Here is a 27358-nt window from a genome sequence, read left to right on the forward strand (position 1 = left end):
AGCTGTGCATGTGATTTGATAGAATACCTGACCGTTCCTTTTATAGGCCTAGATATGAACAAGCCTGTCTTGCAGTACGATGTAATGCTATAGCATTACATCATACTGCAGGACAGGCTTGTTCATATCTAGCAAAGTTTGTAACTCGATTGTTTCCAAGTAGGGGACTTATTGCCTGCAAAATACAAGGTCTTATACAGCTGCATGGAAAAAAAAAAGAAAAACGTTATCACCACTGTACACTGGAACACAAAAGAAGGCAATTTAATGATGTCACTGCGCTAAATATATTTGCATGAGACATACATTCAAAATCCACAAAAAAAAGTGACATTTTCAGAAGGGTTTTTACAAATTTATTGTGTCTATTAGGGGGTTAAATAAAAGTTGTGCAGCATAAAGGCTAGCTCATCATGTATAGAGGCACAACCATGCATGCGATCTGAACCAATTTAAGAAATCCTGTCCCATGGCTGAAGAGCGGGTACAAGTCCCGGAATCCTCCCTATGGGAAGAGAGAATCCCATCGCCTGAACTGCAACCTGAGCGAAGGTAGGACTCCATGGGCCCCATCCCGCTGGTAAGTCCCCTATCCATGCAGTTATCGGATGCCCTGACACCACGCAGGGTTCCCTTAAAACACATACTTCCTATCATTTGAATTCTATATCAATATCTATATCTGTTTTTAAGTCCTACTCCTCCTTCTTCGATTAGGAACACCCTGAAAACTGACAGATTTACCCCATCAAGTGACCTTGTAGTAGGGAGAGTCCAGTGGAAAAAAGGACTGTTATCATACATAATTTTCCTCTAGCTGTAGGTCTTCCTGTCATCCTAGAGCACTGTGTTTCCTAATTAACAATTTTCATATAATTGACATACAAAAGAACAATTAGCAGATGTGTTTTTGAATGTATTTTCTCTCTATCAGCCTCACATTTCTCAGGGCTTCTTATAGGAAAGTGTCCTGCAGGTAAGTACATTTACACTCTAGTGTGATGGTCTGGGGGCATCACACACCACAGTTAGTCACCCCTAGTAGTGCTGATTTCAATGTCCATTCTGGTCCACTGGAGATGAAGTGTTTTTCTAGCCTGGAACTCCTGCTGCTACCTGGGAGAACCAAGAGTCTGACATAGGTGGACGGCCCTTAGACTGGCACCCTTGATAGGTACAAGGTGATGGACTTTATGCTGTGGGTTTGAGGCACTAGGCATGTATGGTACACAGGATAAAACCCGTGTAATTTAGTGTCCAGACAGCCAGGGACTTGCATGTGTTCATCTACGTTGTGATGAATAACAGTGTGAAGATGTGTTAGGATTTTTGTTGATTGACCACAATATAGGATGGAATTATAAGGTTTGTATCATACTGTTGGCTTGGCAGTAGTTTACTGGCGTGCGACCATTCATATGGTAGAGGAAAGATGGCGATCAGAACAGCTAACAACACCCAAGTAGCCACACATCATATATCAATCCTTTAGAAACAGCATAAATAATTACACAGAATCATTTAAGATTATGGGATTCCACATTATCATCATCCTTTGCTCAGTCTATTTCACTTTTACTTCTGTATATACTGTTTCTAGATGACTTGAAGGCACTTTGGAGGATTTAGTAGTGAAAGCGACTGTGGAATAATGGAGGTCATCCAATGTGACCCCAGGTGAATCCAGTTGTATATTGTTGTTTGTGGCTTCCTGTGCAACAAATGAAAAAATTAGTTATAAAATAATAGATAATTGATGTTTCACTCTTACATGAACACAATGATAGAAAGGGTTACAAAAACTTTATTGCACCTATTATAGAACCTTACATTTGCAAGGAAAATAATATGTAACCCCTCTGTATGTACCTGAACTTTCTAATAAAATGTGGTCTCATCGTTATCTGAGTCACAATGATAGAGAAACGCAGTGTAGCTAACAACATGCAAACATTTTTAATGTTCATGTCTTTTGAGTACATTGAGAAAACACCCTCAGGAAGAAAAAGTGAACCTTTGAATTTAATAACCTGCAGATCCCTTTTAGCAGCAATCATCTTCACCAAATGTTCCCTATAGCTGTAAATAAGAATCACACAATGCTGATGACCAATTTTCATTCCTCCCTGCAAATGTGTTTCAGTTCATCAGTATTTCTGGAGTGCCTCTTTGCGCAGCCCCCTTCAGGTCATGTCGCAGAATCTTGATAATGTTAAACTCAGGACTTTGAATACCAAAATGCAAATCTTCTTCAAGCACTCTTTAGCTGATTTACTTGTGTGCGTTGGGTCATTGTTTTGCTGCATCACCCAGCATGTCTTCAGCTTGCGTTCCTGGACTACTGCCCTTACATTCTCCTATAAAATGCTTTGATACATTTCACATTCATTTTCCCTCCCATGACTACAAAGCATCCAAGCTCTGAGGCAGAGAAGCAGTCCCAAACTATAGTGCTCTTGCAGTGTCCCAGAATAACGGGGCCCCTCCATAATGTCTGCTATATGCTGTCTGTATTGTCTTGTATATTGTCTTTGAATGAGGAATCAATCAGCAGAATATGTATTGGAGTTTGCAGCACTGAATGGGTTAATGTTTGCAAGTGAGCTTTCTCTGTCTGGAAATGTATTGTTTTGTGTTGTAAGTTTGAACTCATGTGACCTTGCTTGTTTTATGTGGTTGCAAGAGAATTCTGTAGAGTCCTCTGGTTCCAGTCTTCGGCTGGCAAGGAACTCACACAACCACCTTCAGTTCTGTGTGGGCAGGAATAAAGGCGGCAAAGACATCTCAAGCCGTCTCCGTCCCTGTTACAACCAGGGAAAGCTGGTGGTGTATTAGCTCACTGAGGAACTGAGAGAGAGATAGTGAACCGCTATTGCAGTGTGGAGTGTATGCCAGACGTGAGCGCTGACTGATAGAGAGCTGGAGAGAGAAAGAGGCGTTTGTACCAAGCATGGAGCCCTACAGATAACTGGGACTCTAGATTCCTCTGTGAATCTGTGATATCCTCCCTGTTGCACCACTTTGTAATTTCTGCACCACTTGTCCTGCTAGTGTGAATTATAATTTGAAAGAACAGTAAATAAGTTTCTACAAGTAAAGTAGTGCTGCCGACTGTTCCCGGCTTTGCTATTTAAACTTCCCAGTGAGTGTGGACCATTTATTTTACCATCCACATTCACCACAGAAGAAGAAAGGGTGGCGTCACTCGTGACAACAGATCACCAAGGTAAACCGCATAGTAGGTTACCCTTTGAACGGCCTGCCCTCAGTTACTTGGATAGGTCCCACGCTACCCTCATAGTGGGAGATGGTAGAGCCCCATGACAAGGCCCAAACTCCACCCTGCTGTCTTCTGGGCTGAGGGCCCGCTCCTCGGACGTTGCACTTTCTGCATCAAGCGTCATGGTTGGGATGAGGTCTTGGTATTAATGTGCATTGTTATTTTGCCTCCAAATGCAGAATTTTGCATTTGTGCTAAAAAATTCCACTTTTGTCAATAGAACGTTTTTGCAGAACAACTGTGAAAGATGCAGGTAGTCTAATGCAAATCTGAGAAAACCAAAATGGCCTTTTTGGGCAGCATCATCTTGTTTCATGGTGTCTTTCCATGAACCTCACTCTTGTTCATTGTATTTCTAATAAATGTGCAAGCAGACAAGGAGACTAAATGTTATATATGTGTATACTCCTTATTTTGCTGTATGTTACACTGTTTGAGGATAGGGCTGTAGCAGAGGGGACGCGGGCCCCTTTAAGTGGAAGCCCATCATGACACGGGGATTAGATAACCGGGGAAGCAGTTGGGAAAGGGTTAAAGTTGAGGGATGATTGGCATTTTTCTGGAAGGAGGGAGGGGGTAGTACAGTGATTGGAGAGGAGAGAAGGAGGCAGGGGGTTATTTAAGGTAGGGGTCGCGGTCAGCGCCATCTTTAGGCCTAATGCCCACGGCCGCGACGGGCTCCAGAAGCGGAATAAGCAGAGTCCGTCACGGCGCCCTCCCCCAAAGACCCCATACTCACCTCTGGATCCGCTGCATAGCTCCCGCATGACACTGCCGGCACACATGCACAGTACAGCGCATGACACGCCGGCGGTGTCACATGTTGCGGCTGGAGGTGGGCGGGGCGCGTAATTCACGCTATACTTCCGCTATTGGGCAGCTTCCATTGACTACAATCGAAGCCGTCCGCATATATGCCTGCGGCAAATAGGACATGCCGCAGGTAATTTCACGCTGCCAAGTTCCACGGTGGAATTCTGCAGCATGTACATTGAGCTATTAGGTTCACGCAGTGGAAGTCCAGCCATGGCTATTAGCCCTTATGGAAAGAAAATTAGCGAGTCCCAGCCGCCCACCCAATAGTTGGTTAGGTGAGGGAGAGGTTTTCTTGTCATGGCAGCTTGGCAGGTGGGGGGTCCTTGGAGTAATTGGAAATTGTGTGTGTGTGTGTGTGGGGGGGCACAATCTCACCTGCTAAGACTCCCTCCTTAGTGTTAATTTCATGGTATTTGGTACGGTGACTTGGCTGATGGGGGGGGGGGGCATAGACTCCCTCCAGCTGCATGTGATGGTAGTAGTAGCCACACCATGGGCGGCTTGCATTGCCCCTGAGCCTGTTGGTCCGGCGGGGGCAGGGTTCATATTTTTGATATGGTTGCACCAGATTTTGTGGCTCCCAGAACTCCCCCTCATATTTGGTGATTATGATTATTGATAATGTTTTTTATGTACAGTTTGTTAATAAATTGTCTCCTGTGGCCACTTTATCCAAAGAGGGTGGTTTCTTTCTTTATTGGGTGGGGTGGCTGCAGCTGAGGCTATGCAGGTAAGTAGACCGGCCACCAGCAACATAACTTGTTCTTGTATCTTTGTGAGCCACTACAGTTATTTGCGCCCAGTGCCAGCCTCCATACCTCATTTTCCAGACATGAGTTACAGTACTTTGTGTGCTGTACATATAGAAGGACCAGAGTGAACCTTGTGTGTTACCCTGTGCATGTAACATGTGGACACATGGGCAGGTTTTTCTTCAGTTTCTATAGTCTTCTATAGGCCTTTTGCTGTTCCCCTTGAGTTCTTTCTTGCCTCTTTGTGGATCGGCTGTTGTGCTCTCGCAGTGATCTTAACAGACTGCTCACTCCTGGGGAGAGTAGCAACCGTCCTGAATTTTCTTTATTTGTACATCATTTGTCTAGCTGTAGATTAATGTACATCCAGATCTTTAATAATGCTTTTGCAGTTCACACTAACAAAAGAACAGGTTTGTCAATAACTAGACATTGGGTGCCTTTACTGAATGGGCCAAGCACCTGTGAATCCCACACTTCTAATCTCGTCTCTTTAACTGAAATATATTTTACCAATTAGCTCTTACAGAAATCCTCAGCGGAGAGGTTCACTAAGGGCTAATGCCCACAGCCGGATTTCCGCCGCATAACACGCAGCGGAAATACGCAACGTTATGCCGCAGCTGTTAGGTTCTATTGAACCAAATAGCTCAATGTTCACGTTGCTGAATTCTGCAGTGTGAAATAAACCACAGAATTTTCTATTTGCCGCTGGAACACGCGCGGCCGGCTTCCATTGGAGTCAATGGAAGCCGGCCGTCACGCTATACTTCTGCTGTCAGCACAGCGGAAGTATCACGTGATCACACGGCACTGCCCACCACCGGCCGAGTCATGTGCTGTACTGCGCATGCGCATCGGAGTGTCAGGCGGAACGAGTACTGCGGATCCGGAAGGTGAGTATGGAGTCTTTGGGGAACTCAGTTCATGTTCACAGATTGTCTAGAGGCTAGTTTCACATTAGCGTTTTATGGCAGCGATTTTGCCGCGATAAAACACCAGCTGAAAATCGCGACCATTTGAAGCATTGAATTCCAATGCATTTGTGGTGTGTAAAATTGGCCAGCTGGTAAAAAAATTGTCCGGCATTTTTTTTCTTTGCCAGAATACGCCGGCTGTTCCCATTGACTTCTATGGGAGCCTTTGAGAGCTGTCAGGAAAGGGAAGGAGGAGGAAGTTTAGAAGCTAAAGTATCTCCCCCTCCCCTTGGCGGCAGCTCTCATAGGCTGTGGAGGACGGAAAGGGAGTTTAGCACGACTAGCTTAATTGCTCCTGCCCTATTCCACCCTCATTCTGACCCCCTCCTTTACCCAGCAGCCGGCAAGGAGTGGAGAGGGAGCAGAGCTAAACATTCGCTCCCCAGCCGACGGTATTCCTGGCCTTCTGAATGGGCGAGAAAAGGGATGCAGCCGCAACTTGGTCGCGGCTGCCTTTCATTCATGTGATTTTCAGCCGCAATTGGGTGGCCGAAAATCGCATCGCCAGTTTGAAAGAGCCAGAAGGGAGACATCCTGTTATTTCAACAACTTGGTCGAGCAATTAAGGGAGTTGGCCACGTTATTGGTTTGTACAGTAATGAATCAATAATGCTGATTAAGCGCCTATTACTAATATAGTCTTATTCTATATGTTTCTGTGTGTTTAAGTTTCATTAGTGAATCCATCCCCCTCGTGGTTAGGGCTCTTTCACACGAGCGTATATCAGCTGCCATTTTCACGGTCAGCCGATATACGCTGTGATCTGATGCATTGGATTCCAATGCATCAGATCACATGGCTGTAATCCTATGATGTAAAAGTGCCGGGCGGCCAATATAGCGCCAAGCGTTTTTACTTCAGGCCCGAAAGATAGTCCTGGAATTATCTTCCTGGCTGGACTACTGCCGCTGCGATAGACTCCTATGGGAGCTAATGACAGTGTCCGTAGAAGGGAGGTGGGAGCGAGTTTAGCATTGTGACTGCAAAACTCCCCCCTCTTCTCTCCGCTCCTCTGGCTGATTCCAATGGGATAGGCTGCGGACAAGGGGCGGAAAGGGGGTGGGAGCTTATCTCTGCCCCACCCCCTTTCCATTGCAAAGAACCAGCAGGGAGGAGAGCGGAGGTGAGCTGGTGAGGGGGAGGGAAGGGGAAGGGGCAACGGCATGGCGGCCTCGGTTTATATGCGCCGGGGCCCATGCCATCTGAACTGGTGCACAAATGTCAGATTTGTGTGCCCATTCACGAGTTTTTATGCTTCAGAACGTAGCGTATATCGGCCAGCCATGAAAACGGTGTCCGACATACGCTCGTGTGAAAGAGGCCTTATTAACTGAGACAGGAATAACCCTTTAATAAGTGACAGATTCCCTATTTTGGTCTCTAATGACTTTTATGGCAGAAATGTGGCCCTATTGTTGGTTCAGTGAAAACTGACAAATTACTTTGCAAAAAAATAAAACATTTGTTCAGCCTTCTTCTAGTTAACATTACATCTGTAAAAAAAAATGCTCCTAGATGAACCTACAGTGTAGGGCTCGATGACAGGTAGGTGGATGTCATGGTTGCACATGTTATACATACAACAGAGAAATCCTGAAGATTCCGACTTACCTCAGCTTTTTCTTTAGGCTTGTTGACGTTCATATATATGTCTTGTATTGGTGGTTCCATGCTGGCAGATGGTTCTTCAGATGTCATGTAGGTCACCTTTTTGGTCCATTTTTTCCTGTAAAGAGATTAGATAAGTGATCAGAAAATGATATATTGTATATGCTCTAGTGATTTGGGAAGAAAATATAAATTGTTTCACATATTTGGACCACTAGGAGTATCGTATTGAAACGGATATATGTTGGGAATATGCTGTTTGTGTTACTATTTAGAATCTTATTTTGCTTCTTTCAGACATACGTGAACTAAAGTTTTCTTTTCCATCCTAGACAGAGAGCTAAAGTCCATATTTAAGCTGTGTAATAAAATGAAGATGTGTATGTATTAAGAGTAAATTATCACACAATAAAGAGTTATGCTATCGTCCGGGAGGAGGATCAGCTGTGTCTGTTTTAAACAAAGACTGCACACAACAGGTTTGTTTCCCTGTCTCATGGCAGAAACTGACAGCGCTCTGTCATGAAGACTAAGAAATCGACAAGTTGGCATTTTTTGCTAAGATAATATAAAAGTTTTACTTTCTAGCACCAAGACAGATGCCATTCAGACGGAACCTACGTCTTGCTCCTTAAAGCAAAACAACATATTTGTGTGTTTAGAGCACATTATGTGGTCAGTTTGGGTATTGCAAGTAATTAAAATATTGATTTAAATGTAAATTAATTAATTCACACTGCATAGTTCATGATGCCTGTATATGTCATGTTTCTACAGTTTTGTATTATGGAAATGTAGACTTTGTGCGGATTTCCGGGACTAATACAGCCAATCAACACTTACCTTGTAGTTAGTTTGTAAAGCAGAAGGATTAAAATTGTGATGCCCATTCCACATACGAATCCAATTGCTATATCTTGGTATGAAATTTTATTTATAGAAGAAAAAATATTAAAGGTTTATTAAATTACTAATATTATTTTGGTTCAGTTCTATTAAAACACTTAATATGACCCTTCAGGACTGGACAAACAAAGATGGCTGCACTGTGCATAGTATGCATTGATAGTCTAAGACACTACTTGCGGATCTGACTGGCCAGCACTGCTCATGTGGACAGCAGTGGTCAATCAGAGCAGTTGTGTAGTGTCTAAAGGCCCATTTAGCAAAATTCGTTAAAAGTGTCGAAAATGAGCGATGGCCTTGCTTTTAGAGATGACTGTTTAAACGTAACAATTATCGTTGGAAAATGAACGATAAACGATAATTGAACGATAGTTTGTTTGAATGACATGTGAGGTAAAAATCCTTAAACGACTGAAGAATTTTCATTAAAACCAAACGATAAGCGAACTGCCAAACAATGGATTTTAAGCAGACTGAAAGACAACGATGAACGAATGACTAACGAAAAGTGCACGATGGGTGTGTATTTACATGTAACGATTATCACTCAGTTGCGACATTTTTAATGAATTTTGAGCGATGATCGTTGCGTTTAAATGGGCCTTAAGACTAATTGATGCATACCAGTGCGTTTATCTTTGTCCAGGACCAGAGGTTGATTTTAACACTGAGACGGAGCCAAAGAAATAAAGACATGGGTGTTATACCCCAATACAGCGATAATAGTGAATACAGTTACATCCGCTGAGCAGGATCACAGAGTGCCAATCAGGGTCAGGAAAGAAAGTACTTCCTCATTCTATGAAGTCACATGGTGTATCACATGATCCTTCCCAACCATTCTGCGGATTAGAAAGGATATCGCATGATACCGTTTGTGACTGCTTTATTTGAGAAGTTCAGCATGCTGGTTGGTATGTCACAGGAGAACTTCTAACTGGATTAGTGGGGTTCAGCGACGTAAAAGGAGAGAGGGTGTACACAGAAAAGGAGAAATAGAAAGGGGAAAAGAAGAAAAAAGGAGAAAACATAAACAAGGAGAAAGAGAAAAAGAAAAAATAAAGGAAAAAAATACTGGAGGGGGAAAAAGATCTCACCCTACTCTGATACTGCCTGAAAGTAGAGCTACAGCCCTGAAAATGGCTACCCCACCTCTGAATTCTTGTTGGATTCCCTAGATGTCTTTAGGTGAAAATAAGAGAGGACAAAGACAGAAGGCAGGGTAGACTAGACGAGACTAACTCAGAAATGAGGGATGGCAGAAAAAAGGGGGAATAATGCAGGCAGATTAGACAAAATAGACAAGATTATACCAAAAGCACTGATAATGCAAAGAAAGATCCCAAAAGGATGCACATCTAATGACTTCAGCTAGACAAGGTAAAAGTTCTCCAAACCGAAACCAAAAACAGGAAACCAATTTTATTACTGGTGTCCTCAGTAATCTGGCTGGAATAAAAATCCAACAAGAGAATATTATAAACTGGCTGAGACTACAGACAGTTCAGCCAGCCTATCATCACCAGTTCAGATGGGGAGACATTTTTCCCACAGTGCAAAATGCCATCACACATGTGTCGGCATCACGTAATCCAGTGCTGATGCTGTGATGTCATGCCGAACCTTTGCCTGCATCCAGACAGAGTCGGCATGTGTAGAACGTGACAAGAGGAGGCAGGGGCATAACTAAAGGCTCAGGGGCCCGGGTGCAAAAGTTTAGCTCACCCCCCCTCCCTCCCGGAGGGATGCACACATATAAAGGCACATATATACTGTATACACAGAACACTGTACACATACAGTATATACACACACATATATAGGCACATATACAGTGTGTACACGCACTGTACACATACAGTATATACACACACACATATACAGTGTGTACATGCACTGTACACATACAGTATATATACACACACATATAAAGGCACACATATACTGTATAAACAGAACACTGTACACATGCAATATATATATATGCACATATATAGTGTATACAAAGAACATAGTTTACCACATAGAGTATATACACATAGGCAGGCTTATACATGCACACACAGGAATACTGTCCCATACATGTACCTCCCTGGTGCTTCATCCATCCACTGCCTTTACCAAGGAGGAGGGGGAGGGATGATCGGTGCTGGTGGTAAGTCTTCCATTGTTCAAACTGAAACCTGCTGCTGGCCCCACCCTAACCCCGCTCCCTGTTCTCCTCCTGGTAACTGTTTGCCGCTTTCACTAATGAAGCGCTGCTCCCCTGAGCCACCAATGCGCGCCGACACTGTGGTGAGGGGGACCTGTGGGCCCCCACAGCTCAGGGTCCGGATCGCAACCACGACCCATGCTTCCCCTGTAAATACGCCAATGAAAGGAGGGTAGGAAATTAGGAAGTAGGATGAAGAAGAAAGATGGGAAACAGAGAATGAAAATCCAGAAAAAGAGAAGGAGAAGAAAGAAGAGGAAGCAAAGGAGGAGAAGAAGGAGGATTTTGAGAAGGAGAGAATGAGATGAGACAAATGAGAAAGTAAAATGGAAAGACAAGGAGAAAGTACTAAACGCGAAGAAAGAGAAGGAAGTGTAGTGGCCCAGTACATGCTTTCCTGGCCCCCTCCATAATGTCATACATGTGTGTTTTATGTAGATGCTCTGTGCAAAACTGTCTTGTCATTCTGTTATGTGCACAGCTGCAGCAAATGAGAGGTTAATGTCTACAAAGCGTAAGCTAGCTGTCTGTAAATGTAACAATTCTATCCTGTCATGTGGTAGGAGTGAAGGTAAAAACGGGAGTGCTTGAGAACAGGAAAGGGGTTCTTCCATCATGGTCCATCTTCTAGAGAGAAAAAGTGCAGAGGCACATAAGGACACCTTCAGGCATTATGCATTGGAGATAGAAGAGGAGAGATTCCCCAAACACAAGGAGCAGCAGGATTAGTAAGTGAGCCCCCAGAAAGAGAGAGAGCGTGAGCCAGTCCTAAGCCTTTCCTACACAAAGGCCAGTGCAGAGGTACTCTTCAAGTTCTTTCAATTGTTCACGCTGAAGCTTCCTGAAATCTGGGATCGCTGGGCGGAGGTACGCGTCTTCAATTGTCACACAATCGTCCTGAAATCTGGGATTGCTATATATATATATATATATATATATATATATATATATATATATATATATTGCTACCTGCATTCGGAATACTGCCCATTTTTGCCTTGTATTGTTGGAGTGTTTATTCAAGAAAAGTTATTCCAGCCCCTGACCATTTCCAGGGACCTGAGGTACTTCATATCAGTCTGTGGCTCTTTTTATTCTTCGCTGATGCTCGTGCTGTTAGGTTCCGGAACGGTACCGTCACCCATGACAACCTCATCGCCTGTTTAAATGTTTATTGGGCATCCCCATGCTGGGGTTGTCCAGAAGAGGCCCAGCGCTGGCCTTGGCTGCGCGTCCCTCCCGGAGGCAGTATGGTAAGTGCCGCTGTGACAAGCCAGCATCTTGCCCTCCCAGCTCCTCAGCGTATGCCATGTGTCTGAGGTCACCCTACTGGATGCTGCAGAAAGACTGGAAGAAAAATTGAAGAAGGAAAGGAATGGGGAAAAAATTGGAGGAGGCAATTGGGAAGAAGGAAAGTGGGAGAAGTGATCAAGTAAAATGGACAAAATGAAAAACACGGTAAGCAAAGTAATTAAAAGGAAATTCTTACCACCACTCCACGGAGTAGCTGTTTTCTCTGGATTACCTGGAAAAGTATAGAAACCTCATTTATACACGTGAAATAATGTAATCTGTGCAGAATTTAAGAAAGTTGATAAAATAAAGTGTTCGTCTCAGGTATGTTTTCCCAGAAACAGTGCTTCTTCTGTTCATGTGCTTAAAGGGGTTGTCCCGCGGCAGCAAGTGGGTCTATACACTTCTGTATGGCCATATTAATGCACTTTGTAATGTACATTGTGCATTAATTATGAGCCATACAGAAGTTATAAAAAGTTTTTCACTTACCTGCTCCGTTGCTAGCGTCCTCGTTTCCATGGAGCCGACTAATTTTCGCCGTCTAATGGCCAAATTAGCCGCGCTTGCGCAGTCCCGGTCTTCTTCTTTTTTCAATGGGGCTGCTCATGCTGGATGCCGGCTCCGTGTAGCTCCGCCCCGTCACGTGCCGATTCCAGCCAATCAGGAGGCTGGAATCGGCAATGGACCGCACAGAAGCCCTGCGGTCCACCGAGTGAGAAGATCCCCGCGGCCATCTTCATCAGGTAAGTAAGAAGTCACCGGAGCGCGGGGATTCAGGTAAGCGCACTCCGGTGTTCTTTTTTAACCCCTGCATCGGGGTTGTCTCGCGGCGAACGGGGGGGGGGGGGGGGGGGGTTGAAAAAAAAAAACCCGTTTCGGCGCGGGACAACCCCTTTAACATAACTGCCTTAAATGGGACTGAGCTGCATTAACAGACATAACCTGTAGACCAGCACTGCTTATAGCTAAAAGCAACTTCAAGAAATAAATTCTCAATCTCTGCTTATCTAAGGGCTTTTCTTATTTGGTGCCATGAATCCAAAAACTAGAATTTCAAATTCAACACTGTTTAAGCTTTAATACTCTGCCTATAGACTTTCTGTTCTTCTAGATTCCTGTGTTTGACTTCCTGTTTGAGTGATTATTTATAGTATCCGTTGTTCCTCATCTGATGGTCTGTATATTAGATTCCTCTTTATGCATCACTTCATCTTATATTTCCGATTTTTGAATTCCTATTAGACGCTTACTAGTAAATCACAAATAGTGCTTATATTTATGTCAGATTATAGGGGAATGCTGGTTTCCACAATATAAAATGATTGAAATAGTGTTCAGTTCCATAGTTTTCTAATATACGGTGTGTATCAATTTCATGTAGTTTTCATGTTCTGTACTTCATCCAAATCATAAATGATGCCAGGGCATGATGCTATATTGAAGGGGTTGTACCAGAATTGCAAGTTATGCACAAGATAGGGAATAATTTTCTCACTCCTGAGACCCCCACCGATCCTGAGAACGTGGGTCCATTTTCCCCGTCCTCATCACTGTGGGCTTACTGCACCTACAGCAGTGAGCAGGAGACTGAATGGAGTGCTGGTCATACAGGTGTGCTGGCACGCCATGCATTTTCAACTGCTGGAGATGGCCAAGAGGCAAGCACTCAGGTATTATGTCAGCCCCATAGAGATGAATGGAACAACGACATTGCACGTTTGACGAGCGCTCCATTCATTCTAACGTCACTCCAGGAGGACAAGCAACACTGCAGTAACAGAGAGTGGTAGACACAGGTACCCCGTTCTCAAAATTGGTGGGAGTCTCACTGCTATTAGCAAGTTATCCCCTGTCCTTTAAACAAAGGTAAAAGTAGATCACTATGCAAGTTAAAGTGCCTCCTCTTTCCCCATACTCCCCATAGCAGTGCAGCAACAAGTAGGTATACAAAGTGACCTGTCGGGGGCTAAGAACAATGGGGCCACTCAAAGCTGATTTCTACTGCTTGTATCCATCTTCCTTGGCCACTATAATGAAGATCTCTGGAGTCTACTATAACAAGTACCCAAATGATTATCAAGTGACCAGGACAGATATTCACCAAGACATGGGTGACGTGTTTTACAGAGGTATAGCTCCATAATACAGTGTTGTAATGAGGCACTACATGGTGGCACACAAAGCAACTAACAATCTGTGGTATTGGGCCATAAAGATTCCTTATCTCTTCATACATGAGAGCTTAACTCAATACAGAGCTATAATAGAATCTGTAGCTAGACCCACCTCGTAAATAGATAAATTCATCAATCCATTCTAGAAAAGTCTCAATATACAACATCACATGAATATATTTAGGCTTTTCAAATGTATTTTGCTTTCTTCTTTCTATTTATGGATGTAACAAAGGTGATTCCAAAGTCAGGGCAACCCAGAAAGTTCTGAACAAAAAAGAGATTCAAGTAGCAAACTGTAGAACACTTAGACAGGCATGGGAAAACTTTCTGGACTGTGATACTGGCTGTCGGCCATCTTTGTGACAGCCATCTTTGATTCATCTCAAGAAACTTCAATGGGCTTCCACTATTTTTATAGCTCATCTTTGGACTTGTTCTATTTTATCAATGTCTTTCTGTAGATGAGGTCTCCAGAACTGGTCACAGTACTCCAGATGTCATCTCACCAGACCTCTGTTCAGCCGGATCACAATCTCCCATTTTCTACTGGTTATACCTCTATATATGCAGCTAAGCATCCTACTTTTTTTGCTGCCTGACTGAACTGTGGACTCATTTGGAGGCAATCAGAGCCCCTAAATCCTTCTCTTCTGAAGTCCTGGATAACATACAAGACCCGATACAATACTTAGTCTGTGGGTTCATTCTCCCCAAGGGCATCATTTCACATTTAGAAACATAAAACTGCAGTTTACCTTGTTTTGACCATTTATCCAGTAAGGCTAAATCATTCTCCATGGTCAAGACACTATCTGGAGTATCAACCCTACTGCACACTTTTGACCTCACATGTTAAACCTTCTCCTAAGTAATTTACCAGCATGTTAAAAAGAAGAGGACCCTGGACAGACCCTTGTGATCACCACTTCTAACAGCAAATTTATAGAGATTTTATTCTGTTTTACTACTTTTGCACCATGTGAACACTTTATTTTTTCAAAAAGACTTTGTGTGGCACCACATTCCAGGACCAGAACATTTTAAATATACACCTTTTTAATTATTTTTTATTCTTGTGTTGCCAAAGTGAGATGCTTGGAAAACAGATATTTTGTCATTTTTCTTTTTTTCATGGAATTTACCAGGCTGGATAAGTAATGTAATACATCACAGTACAGCTTGTTATGGATGTGGATATACCAATTATGTGTAGTTTGTTTTCCAATATTTAAAGCCCTGTCTAAGGGAAAACAGATTTTTATTTTTCTGTAGTAACATTAAGATGCCATGGTTGGTAAAGACTGCTGTATCTGCAGGCTTGAATGCTGTAGAGGTGTAAATTAGATAAGCAAGTATTCATTTTTTCACTACTTTTCAGGGGACAAAAATATATGCAACAGAGCGCAAATATGCTTTCTGTTTGATGGGGAGGTGATAACATGAACAAAAAGTCATGTCACCCCTCCCCTGGGACAGGCAGAGAAATGAAAGAATAACAGTTCTTTTCTCCTGCTGCTGGTCTCTGTACCCCCTCCCCAACCCCCCCATTCTGTTCTGCACATCCACTGAAAAGTGCCATCTGTAAATTCACTTTTCCTCAACTGAATTCAAACATCTTTAGCTCCACTCCTGTAGGTTCTAGTAACATGCTTTTGGTGTAATTTTAAAGCCATGGTTCTTGGCTTGAAACTCATGGAACTGGAGCTGCATCCATGTGAATTACAATAAACTCTGTTCACCCAAAACTGTTAAGTCCTTCCCCTGCAGAATAAACAGCGCTCTTCCTGAACTTTAGAGGGGGAAGGTGTTTATGTAGACAAATATCCCCTTTTTCAGGAGAGTGTCCTGTAGTTTAGCCACTACAGATATCAAACTAACCGGCCTGTGGTACCCAGCATTCTTATGGATGTGTACAACATTGACCATTCTCCAGTCATCAGGAACATTTCCTGTTAGAAGGCACTGGTTAAACAAATCAGTTAGAAGTTCAGCAATCACAGATCTGAGTTTTTTAAGAACTTTAGGTGGGATGCCACCTAGACCCAAGACTGTATTCTACTTCTAGGCTTCTCTCACACATGCGTTCAGAAAACGTAGCTCGAAATTATAGCAATTTTACTGTGATTTTGAACAGTCTTTTTGAACGCATGTCACAGCGCTTTTTAATGCACCCCATCATTGTGATGGGTGATGAGGTGCAATAAAAAGTGCAAAAACATGTAAAATTAGAACAGACAGTGCTCGAAAATTGGGGCATTAGAAACACTGCGTTCAAGCACATACTTACGGCGTCTCATTGAAATCAAAGGCGGCATTGTACCATGGTTAGCGCAGCACTCAGGATGCCATGCTAATTGCAGTAAAAAGCGGTATATGTGAGAGTAGCCTTACAACTTAAGGTTGTTGTCATGTTGAGTGTTAATAAAGTTGTTAAGAATACATTTTGTGGTATGGAAAACACTAATCACATGTCTTTTCAGCCAGTAGAAGATACTGTTAAGAATCCAGAACAGAATGTCCATGACTTCCTTTCCATTAAAGCTTTTTGGTTTGAATCCAATATGGCTCCCACCAAGTTGACACCACCATGATGCCAAGATATTTCCTCTCACCCATCTAACTGTTCTACAAATCTTCCTACTAGCATCTCTTTGTTCAGAAGGTGACTTTAGAATCCCCCTGTAATAATAATGACACAATTTATTTTACCTTGTTTGACATGAATACGTTGCTCCTTCAGTCCAAGGGCATTCCATGCCAAGCATCGGTAAACATCGGGCATTGAGGAGGTCACATTTATCATTGCCGATAATTCACTGTTACTTGTTTTAGGGATTTCAGTGTCAACTTCACCCTTTACCCAAACCACGCTAACGGCTGGGTTACCATCCACTTTGCAGGTGAAGGTCAGTGTGTCCGTTTGATTAATAACCACTTGTCGATTTGCTGAATGTTCTCTACCTGCAAACATTTTACCATAAAGAAATGCATTAAAGGAGTTGTTCAGAATTCACAAACTTGGTTGTATTCTACCAAAAACAACCTAATTGACCATAATAATGGTCCAAACATGTTTCCATTTCATTTTTCAATAGTCTTATTGTCTCCAATTAGCACAAAAGCAAAAAGGACATAAGTTACAGCAATACAAGATACGGTACACCGCAATATGGAAATATGAGACATCATGGGCCAGGGTTAAAGTAATGAAAAGTCAAGATAAACTTTAGTAACAATAAGTATCAGTCCATGGACAAGTGTAGATAAAGGGTAATAATGTTAATATAATGTGATTGTTCCCAGCAAGAGAAACCAAGTAATCTTGTATGATATGATACTTTTTATAGCAAGCTTCTTTCTCAGGCATAATCATATGACAAGGCACAGACATGGTGTGAGTAATTTGCACTTAAAAAAATACCAGGACAGGATGAGTAGAGAAATAAATAAATAAATAGTCCACTGATAAAGATGTGAAGTTTTTATAGTCTCTAAATTAGTGTTAGGGGGTTACCAGGCCAGAGTGTTATCTGCACTATAGATTTCTCATACTTCCCAGTCACGCATGAATCATCTTGAAGAATTTAGGCCTGAGTTGAAAGTGTCAAAAGTTGTTAAAAAATTTGTACTCTCAAATTCTTCTATGGCTTTGTGATTTGAAATAGCCTTTTAATATGGTGACTTCCATGTGTTCTATATTGTGTCTGTGACTAGTAAAGTGCTCAGCCACAGGTAATTCTGTTTTCCTCTCTTTGTGTGGTGGTGAGACCTCATTCTCGCTTTTAGTTTTTGCCCCATTTCTCAAACAAAAAGGTCCCCAACAGGACATTTACTGCACCGGATAATGTACACAACATCAGACGTGGAACATGTGAACGTCCCCGGGATCTTATAGTTCTGCTGTGTTTTGGGAATTTGTATCCTGTTCGTGGTCAGTACATGTGGGCAGGTCTTACAGCTCCTTACATTGCAGGATAAGTTTCTATTTGTGGTTCAGAGGGCAATGCACTCCTGATTATAAAGTTCCTCAAATTTGGAGGTTGCCTGTAACACAGAAGAGGATGGTCCGGGAATATGGTTTTCAGACGATCATCCTAGTGTAGGGTATGATGGAGTTTCTTTGCGGTTTTGCTTAGTACCTCTAGCTGTGAAAATGTAGGTCACTACTAGAGGCACATGTCAGTTTTTTTTCTTTCTCCGTGTATTGGAGTAGTTGATTTCTGGATATCCTGGTGGCTCTAGTGATTTTGTCATCGATTAAGATTTAAAAATGTCATTTTAAGATGGTATAGATGTTCCTCTGTCTGTTGGATTGGAGCAGATCCGGTTGTAACTGATGGCCTGGCTGTAGACAATGGACTTTTTCATGCATTTAGGATGGAAATTGTCCCATCTGAGGTATGTGGGCCAAATCATCCGGTTTTTGGTATAAGGATGTCTATATTGAGTTGTTTGGAATTTTTATAGTAGTGTCCGAAAAGTTGATTTCAGTATATGAGTAGCTTAATTTAGCAGGAGGCCAGAAAGGTTTTTTTTTATTTTTGAATTTTTTATTCTATTTTTTGTGCTTGTCACTTGTATGTTTATTTTCAATGTGCAGCATATTGCCTTTATATTAAATTAAGGATTTTTAAGCTGACACCCACATTGTTTTGTGGTTAAAATTGTGTGCCACAATCCCACTGCCATCAATCTTAGTGCTGTTCTCTGGACTCTGGACTACTGAACATAAGGTGGAGAAGTGTCTTCCCGGACTTATACAGAGGAGGCTCGTCACCCATACGGGCCCCTCTGCGCAAATAAGTGCCTTTCTATCAATTATCATTCGTATTGAGTAAACGCACAGGACCGCCGGGGTTATTTACACATTATTTTTCTATTTTACTGCCCATGGCAGTTACGGTGAGTTGCAGGGATAGGTCTTTGCCAAAGGAGAAATAATTGTGTGTGAATCTCGTGAGTTGTAACACAGATTCAGGGGCAACTCCATTGGCCTTAAGGCGTGCCTGGAACGTTCTACATGCTTCCAAAACTGCACTAAACTGTCAACCCTGGGAGGCCTATTATCTTAGTTGTGAGTACCTTCACTGACGAAATCTCAGGATGGGTAGAAGGTATCCTCAAATCACTGGTGAGAAACACAACCAGCTACTTGCAGGAAACCACGGACCTACTGAACAAACTATCAACCGTAGGTCCCCTCCCCGATGGCACCATCCTGGCCATCATGGATGTGGAATCCTTATATTCCAACATCCCACATGAAGATGGACTGACCGCCTGCCAAACACATCTTGAAGCCAATGGGGTTGTCTCTGAATCCATGTTACAACTTACAAGATTCATCCTCACACACAATTATTTTTCCTTTGGCAAAGAGATATTCCTGCAACTCACTGGAACTGCCATGGGCATTATACAACCTCACTATAGCCCTGGTTGTTGTCCCTCCTGAGGATGCCGCAAGACGGAACATGCCGGGGTGGCTATGGCTTAGGTTTTAATAGGGTTTTGGTGGTGCTGATATCTAATCTCTACATAGAGTTTTGGAAGTTGGCCATCCAGGCCTATGTTTCAGTGTGTATATGCACAATTACGCTCAGGATACTAACTGATGACTACTATTTACATCTTATTGTTACCACCATTTGTCCTATTATTTTAAATATTATTCGATGCTGTCTTTTGTCTTTTTGAATAATAAAATATTTAGATTTTATTTTAGGGGATATAACCTATGTTTTTTTTTTTTGCCTTTGGCAATTAGAATTGTGTTTGTATGACCCAAAGTATTCCTAGGGCAATTTCATGATATCTTCCTGAAGTATAAAATCCTCAATACAATAGTTACATCAGTAGCAGTAAGGCTTCCTTATAGACATTCTACAATTTAAAAAAAAAGTATCCACTTTATTTATTTAATGGAGGCTTTTATGCATATTTTAGGCTATTTTTTACATATATTTCTGTCTATGGACGATCTATATATATTTAGATATTTTTTTCATTTTTGTTTCTTCTTTCTTAAGTTTGATGCAATATAATATATTAACTTCATTATGGGTATTTAATATTATACAAGGAAGCCTTGAATTATATCTATAAATCTCACAGCAGTACGCATGGACAGGGGATGCCATCCAGTATGAAACATGGGTTGCATCTAGAGATGAGCGAGCAGGCTCGTTTAAGGCTGACGCTCGAGGGAGCATCAGTCTTCTCGAGTAACTGATTAGTTGTCCAAGCAAATGCGAGGGGGAGGGAGAGATATCTCTCACTCTCCCCTGCCCCCACCGCTCCCCCGCACTTGCTCGGACGAGTAATCAGTTACTCGAGAAGACCGATGTTCGCTCAAGCATCAGCCTTAAACGAGCGTGCTCGCTCATCTCTAGTTGCATCCTTTTGTCAATGGGCTTAGTAGGGGACTTTATTGCGTATTCAATAAGTGGCACAAAGATGCTTCCCTGTTTGAGATGCATATTGCATTTTCCTTTCTTCTTCAAAGCATCCTGAATGTATACTGCAGGGCTCATGTACCCCTGTAAGATTGATAGCTTTGCATTCCAGGCTGGAACGCAAGCCGGGCACCCTGGTCAGGAAGTTTGGTCTGCATCATTTTCATGATGGTTGGGACATGAGTGAAGCAGGAATGTATTGCCATTGCAGATTCTTCTATATTTTTTACACACACGAGTTATATTCTTTTTAAGTTTATTCAGTTTTATGTAACTGTACTTTCTGAGGATAGAATATAACTTTTATTGAATTTTTAATATAAAATATAAAATCAGGGGACTCCTATCTAAACACAAACACACACATATATCTAGATAATTATAAGAGCAACAGGACCAACTGGTGGATCTCGTTTTATGGTTTTATACTCCTTAATATAAGTACAGACACTCTAATGAAAGTCGTTGTATCAGGATTTGCAAACCTATGGCAAAATGTCCATTAATAACAGATGCTTTATTACATAGATATTATGTTGGAGTGCTATAATGGACACATTTACTGATACAGCACACTGTGCACCACGATGAAACGCACAGTTGCTTACTCACGATCCCACTATGGTCTCCATTTAATAAAAGTTATATTTTTGTTCCCACCAGTGAAATAAGTCAAGAAATAAAGAGGAATTCATCTGTCTCTGTGACTTCTGTACTTTTTGAGGAAGATCAACCTTGTTATCATACCCCTGAAATGGATTGAGCTTAATAAGTAGGCCTTGGTGATCCTTTAAGTTTTCAGTGGTCTTGTTGAAAGCCTCCTATGACTTTGAGAGGATGAATGGAGCAAGCAGCCTCCTTGTCCCCCTTGGTGTAAGTAAACCTGATTGGAAATTACTTTTATATCATCCATTTCTAATGTAGTTTTCCACAGTCTGAGTGCCTTGTTGTTCCTATTTGTACTTCTTTACATGCGCAATTTGTCAGGGAATTTGGCTGCTGACCATTACTCGATTGGATTTAGTACAAGCATACTTTGGATATTGTGTGTTACCATCAGGTGTCACACATTCGATGGGTGACTTCACTTCTGTTTGTGGGGGTATTTATAGTGCCATCAGGATTTTATTTGTTATCTGAAGAATTACTTTTTGTTTCCTATCTCAGACAATAAACTAATCAGAGTCCTCGACTGCTGGAAAGTTTAAAGGGAACCTGTCGCGTCCCCACACAACCATAAACTGAGTTATGGTGCTATTAGGAAGGTGATAGGGAGCCAAGTGAGTATAAAAACACATCATCCGCCTCCTTGTCATGTCGCCTAACAGAACCACAATATCATTTATGTTGCTATGGGGACGTGACAGGTTTCTTTTAATGATGAGCGTAATTAGTTGGTAAACCCAGCAGCAAGAGTCCATGGGACTATTTTTTTTACATATAATGTGTGCAATGTGTGATGTGGGGCATATGCACTCTATGCAAGGAAGTTTGGACTGCATTATTACCATGATGGTCCGCACATGATAGGGAATAGGGAAACAGAAATGGGTTGCCAATAGAGTCTTCTATTTTCTATATATGTGCAAGTCATATTCTTTATAAATTTTATAAGTTTTATGTAACTGTCTACTGAGGAATGAGAAGCTATTTATCATACCCCTAAAATAGGTTGAGCTTAATAAATAGGTCTTTGTGATTCTTTGAGATTTCAGTGGTCTGAAAAGTGTGAGTTTTTGTGCCACATGCTAAAATCAGAAGGGGACAGTGCTGGATCGCAGGGGTGGGTGAGTATAAAAAAAATACATCACCTGGCTCCCTGCCAAGTCTTCTAATAGCATGATAACGTCGTTTATGGTGGAGATGTGATAGTCTACCTTTATTGATCAACTGTAACCTGATAAAACCAACACCACGGGTCCACAGGAACAATGAAATATTACATAGGTCATCTATGTAATGCATAGACATATGAGGTCCCACATAGAGAAAGAATGTTCACTTTGTCCACCATAATTTAGAATTTCCTTATACAATAATTGGAAATGGAGCTTCCAAACCATACAATCCTTTATAATCTAGCATTTAGTGCTTCCAAGCTCATGATAAGGATTACTAAATTGCTTTAAAATGAAATTATAACCTACATGGAATGGGAAACACTTTTATTGGTTTAGTTGAGAAGCTCTTTCCATGGGATTTTGGACAAATTATAAACACATAGGTAGATTAAGTTATGGACTCCAATCTAGAGACTATGGGCTTTTGGGCGTGTTCTCCAAGAGTGCAATATATTGGTAAAAGTGGAGCAGTCTGTGAAATAATTAGGAGGATATTCTAGGACTGAATGAACACTCCCCACAGTCATAACTGTTAATATACTTTAGAAGAAGATCTTATGCTTCGAACATCTCTCTTTTTGGAAGATCCAGCATACCCATGCATTACATGGTGGCATTATGTACTCCATTCATTTTGAAAGGGCCCCTCATACCTTCTCTCCCCTCTGTGAGTGCAGTTATACATGTACACATAGTAGCCCTCAATCACTGGTGAGGTAGGCGGTGGTGAAGGGAGATTTCCTTTCATAAATATAGTAATAATAACAATCTTTATTTGTATAGCACCAACATATTCCGCAGTGCTTACAAAGACAGGGGGAATACAGGAGGACAAAAATTACAGAACCACGGTTACATGTAGTAATCAGTTGATGAAAAAAATAAGGGGGAGGGTCCTGCTCCAACGAGCTTGCATACTACAAGTAATGGGGTGATACAGAAGGTAAAGGGGCTGGAGATGTGCACGGTATGGCGAGGTGGAGAGTGAGAGATGCTATACACATAAACAATGGTCAGACATTAAGCCGTGTGACGGCAGAAATGGCGTGACTGCAGGGGGCAGTTGATGGTGGCTAGCAGGGATTGCAGTCATTAGATCAGGGAGGATGATATCAAGCGGCATATAGAGGGGTTTGCTTTAGGAGATATGGTATGCCTCCCTGAAGAGGTATGTTTTTAGAGCACGCCTGAAGTTTTGTGAGTCCTGAATTGCCCGGATAGCCTTTGGTAGTGCGTTCCACAAGACTGGTGCTGCTCTGGAGAAGTCTTGGAGGCGGGAATGAAAGGTTCGAATTAAAGGGGCACTCAGTCTGATTTTATTAACAGAGTGGAGGGTGTGGGCTAGGTGATGGATTGAGATGAGGGAGGCGATGTAGGGCGGCACTGTGGAGAGCTTTATGGATGAAGGTAGCAAGTTTAAATTGAATTCTGTATTCAACGGGCAGCCAGTGCAGTGACCGGCACAGGGCAGAGGCGTCCGAGCAGCAGATGGAAAGGAAGATGAGCCTGGTTGTCGCATTCAGCATGGATTGGAGAGGGTAGAGTCTGATGCAGAGGAGGCCGATCAGCAACAAGTTGCAATAATCGAGCCGAGAGTGGATGAGGGCAACAATGAGCGTTTTAGTGAGTACACGGTAAGAAAAGGACGGATTCTTGCAATGTTCTTGAGGTGCAGCTGACATTTTCGGGCCAGAGATTGGATGTAGGGGGTGAAGGAGAGATCAGCGTCAAATATGACCCCAAGGCAGCGGGCGTGCGGTCTGGGAGTTATGGTGGTGCCACACACTGAGATGGAGATGTCAGGTTGAGGTTGGTTAGTAAAGGGCGGAAACACCAGGAGGTCAGTTTTTGAGAAGTTCAGTTTTAGGTAGAGAGAGGATATAGTGTTAGAGACAGCGGACAGACAGTCATTAATGTTTTGGAGGAAAGGTGCAGAGCTGGGTGTTGTCGGTGTAGAGGTGGTATTGGAGACCAAATCTCTTAATGGTTTGTCCAATAGGGGCTGTGTAGATGGAGAAGAGGAGGGGGCCAAGGATCAAGCCCTGGGGGACCCCAACAGCAAGGGGAAGAGAGGTAGAGCCAGCAAAGGAGATGCTGAAAAGCAGTCAGATAGGTAGGAGGAGAACTAGGAGAGAGCAGTGTCCTTTAGGCCGATGGAGCGAAGCATACTGAGGAGAAGTTTGTGGTCAACAGTGTTGAATGCTGCGGAGAGGTCGAGGAGGATCAGTAGTAAACTCATAATTGTGTCTCTACTGTAATTTGTATTAGGATTATGGCCAAATGACACAATAGTTTTGTGCTGCTTTGTCAAATAATACACTGGACCCATCCTCATATAATGCTGCTTATGGAGAGGGCAGTGTGGTGTGATAACAGACCTGAGGTAAGATATTTGATACTATGATGAGTTTCAGTGCCGAATAAGAAACTTAGTTGTATTGCATAAAGCTCAGCTCTTCTACATATAAATATGCATTAATATATATGAATATACCTTTGGATGACTTGATGGTAATTTCCATATTTCTGGGTGGATCTGCAAAAAAATAATTTTAAAAATGCATTTTAATTTTGAGGTAATTCTTTAATGATGTCCTAATATACTGGTTTGCTATTATTGGTGCAAAATTCTACATGGATACACATGAAATAAATACAACTGACGAATTAAGATGTTGTAATTTGAAAGCAAACACTATGAGTTATAAGCGGTTAATAAGGGGGTTATATGAGTTATAAGGGGTTATGCACAACATAACATTTCTCCATTTCAGAACCTATGTATGAGCCAAAATGGAGAGCCATTCTCTAAGACCAGCTCCCATTCTGGCAGATTGAAGTAATGCCTCCATCCCTCTGCAGCAGCTACAGGTTAAGTTTCTGGCTGATGGTAGCGGCTCAAAACTGAAAGCAGAATATCTCTCAAAAAGGCCATTTAGCCGGAGTACAATAACATAAGCAAATATCACTCAGTATGTCTACATCATAATGCACTAGTAAAAGTAACAGGTACAATAATCCCACAACACAGAAAACAATAGCGCCCCTATAATACAAACATCAACAATACCCCCATAACAGTGGCAATCAGAGAACCCCCATAACATTGGCAGCAACAGTGCTTCCATGACAGTTAAAGCTACCTTGAATGTCATAATGCCCCATAGCAGTAACAATTTAATTACCTTAATAAAAGTATTGACAATTGCCACAGTGTCCCAATAACAGCCATAGTTCCCCTAACACAGTGGCAAGATGCACTTATATAAGTGAAAGCACAAAGTAGCACAGTAGCTCGATATCAGCCATAACGGCCACAATATCTACAACAGTTAGTTCTGCAGATTCTCCAGGAGAACGTTAAGGCTTTAGAAAGGTTTACAGGATTAAAAGTTGAAGTTGTGGATACTCTGGTTAGAACCTGCACACAAAGGAAGGAAACCCCTGCAACACAACAGAACTCCCAGCATTCACTCTTCTCCTTTCTTTGCTTATATTACTACATAATCATACAGATAAATGACAGTAGAAAGAATACCATCATTGTTATTAGCATCATTAGCATTTTTGCTCCATGGTGAAATTACCGTACTATAATCATCAACTGGTAAAATATTTAACATTTAAAGGAAACCTATCATGACCATTAAGCCCCATAAACTACATTACCAGGGACCAGAGAATCTAGGGAGCACTGTTTTATACTCACCAGGTGCACCAACCCTGCCCTGTTCCCCACCCCCGAAGTCAGAATGCACTCATAGCTGAAGAATAAGCGCAGAGAATGGGCTGAGAAGAGTCACACTGTGTGCATGTGGACTTCGGGCGGACACAGCACAGGAATTGGACGCTCAATGAGTATAAAACAGCGCACCTGGACTCTCCTTTCCCTGACCTTAGAGCTCCACACAGAGGCGTAACTTGAAGATTCAGGGCCCTCATTCAAAACCTGTAACAGGGCCCCCCAACTGTAATGCTTTATTCATACTACTAGGCTCCCTATATGGAGAAGATAAGCAATCAAAGGACAGCGCTTCAACAGACAAATCAATAATCGTAATAAGTGTCCGAGAAATTATGCTGAACTTACCCAGTACCAGGTGGGGCTCTGGCAGGATACCCCAACTGCACCATGCAGTCCAGGGGCGCTTCGAATATATACAGTGACACTCCAAAATTCTTAATCCTAGTCCCTGGGAGGGCTGCTCCAGGAGTATAACCCCACTGTCTCCCGACAATGGGGTAAAAGGGTATTATGTAAACATAAAAGATAAAAATCCAGCTCACACCCTCAGTAATCGGGGGCCTCAAGAGGACTCGGATGCTAGTACAGCTGTGAATGTCTCATTAATGCAGTAATGCTCCCTTTTTTTCCCCAAACCACTGTCTCAGATAACAGTGGAAACACGAAAGAAAATACATGTTGCCCAGCGCTGATCCCCAGACCCCAAGCAGGAGGAGGAGGTGGCATAATAAGGCCGAGAAACCATGACCGAGGTAGGACCTGCAATACTCTGTGTGGGAAGTACGTAAGCAGGCCCTGGGTTAGGCTTGATCCCAGCCTCCACCTTGTGTGACCCAAGGTGCCGTAAGTTACATAGCTATGGGAAATCCATGAGTCCCCACACAATTCATTCTGTGTATCTGTCAGGCAGCTGAACACCGCTATGGAAAACCTTTGTGCACCCACAGTATAGGCGGAACACTGAAACTTTTCTGTTGCAAGAGTATAGGCGGACCCCTGTAACATTTCTGTAGCAACAGTATAGGTGGACCCCTCAAACCTTTCAGTAGCAAGTATATAGGCAGACCCCAGTAACATTTCTGCAGCAAGAGTAAAGGGGGAACCCAGTAACATTTCTGTAGCAAGAGTATAGGTGGACCCCAGTAACATTTCTGTAGCAAGAGTATAGGCGGACCCCTCAAACCTTTCAGTAGCAAGTGTATAGGTGGACCCCTGTAAAATTTCTGTAGCAAGTGTTTCACCCCACCGAGGACCTTGGCCTCGGCCCACATTTCTGCCCTAGTCACTCAGTG

General features: G+C 42.4%; 1 protein-coding gene across 1 annotated transcript in view; it reads right to left on the bottom strand.

Moving 5' to 3' along the window:
* Nucleotides 1-291: 291 nt before the first annotated feature.
* Nucleotides 292-27358, bottom strand: part of LOC136633615 (sialic acid-binding Ig-like lectin 13) — a 48924-nt gene continuing 21857 nt past the window's right edge. The window contains exons 6-11 of the mRNA XM_066609374.1: nt 24816-24857; nt 16735-16986; nt 12042-12077; nt 8278-8350; nt 7438-7552; nt 292-1711 (exon numbers count right to left, since the gene is read on the bottom strand). Coding sequence (XP_066465471.1) covers nt 1565-1711; nt 7438-7552; nt 8278-8350; nt 12042-12077; nt 16735-16986; nt 24816-24857 — 665 coding nt within the window. The 3' untranslated portion in view covers nt 292-1564. The remainder of the gene's footprint in view (nt 1712-7437; nt 7553-8277; nt 8351-12041; nt 12078-16734; nt 16987-24815; nt 24858-27358) is intronic.

This window comes from Eleutherodactylus coqui, chromosome 6 (genome assembly GCF_035609145.1).
Source record: "Eleutherodactylus coqui strain aEleCoq1 chromosome 6, aEleCoq1.hap1, whole genome shotgun sequence".
NCBI lineage: Eukaryota > Metazoa > Chordata > Amphibia > Anura > Eleutherodactylidae > Eleutherodactylus > Eleutherodactylus coqui.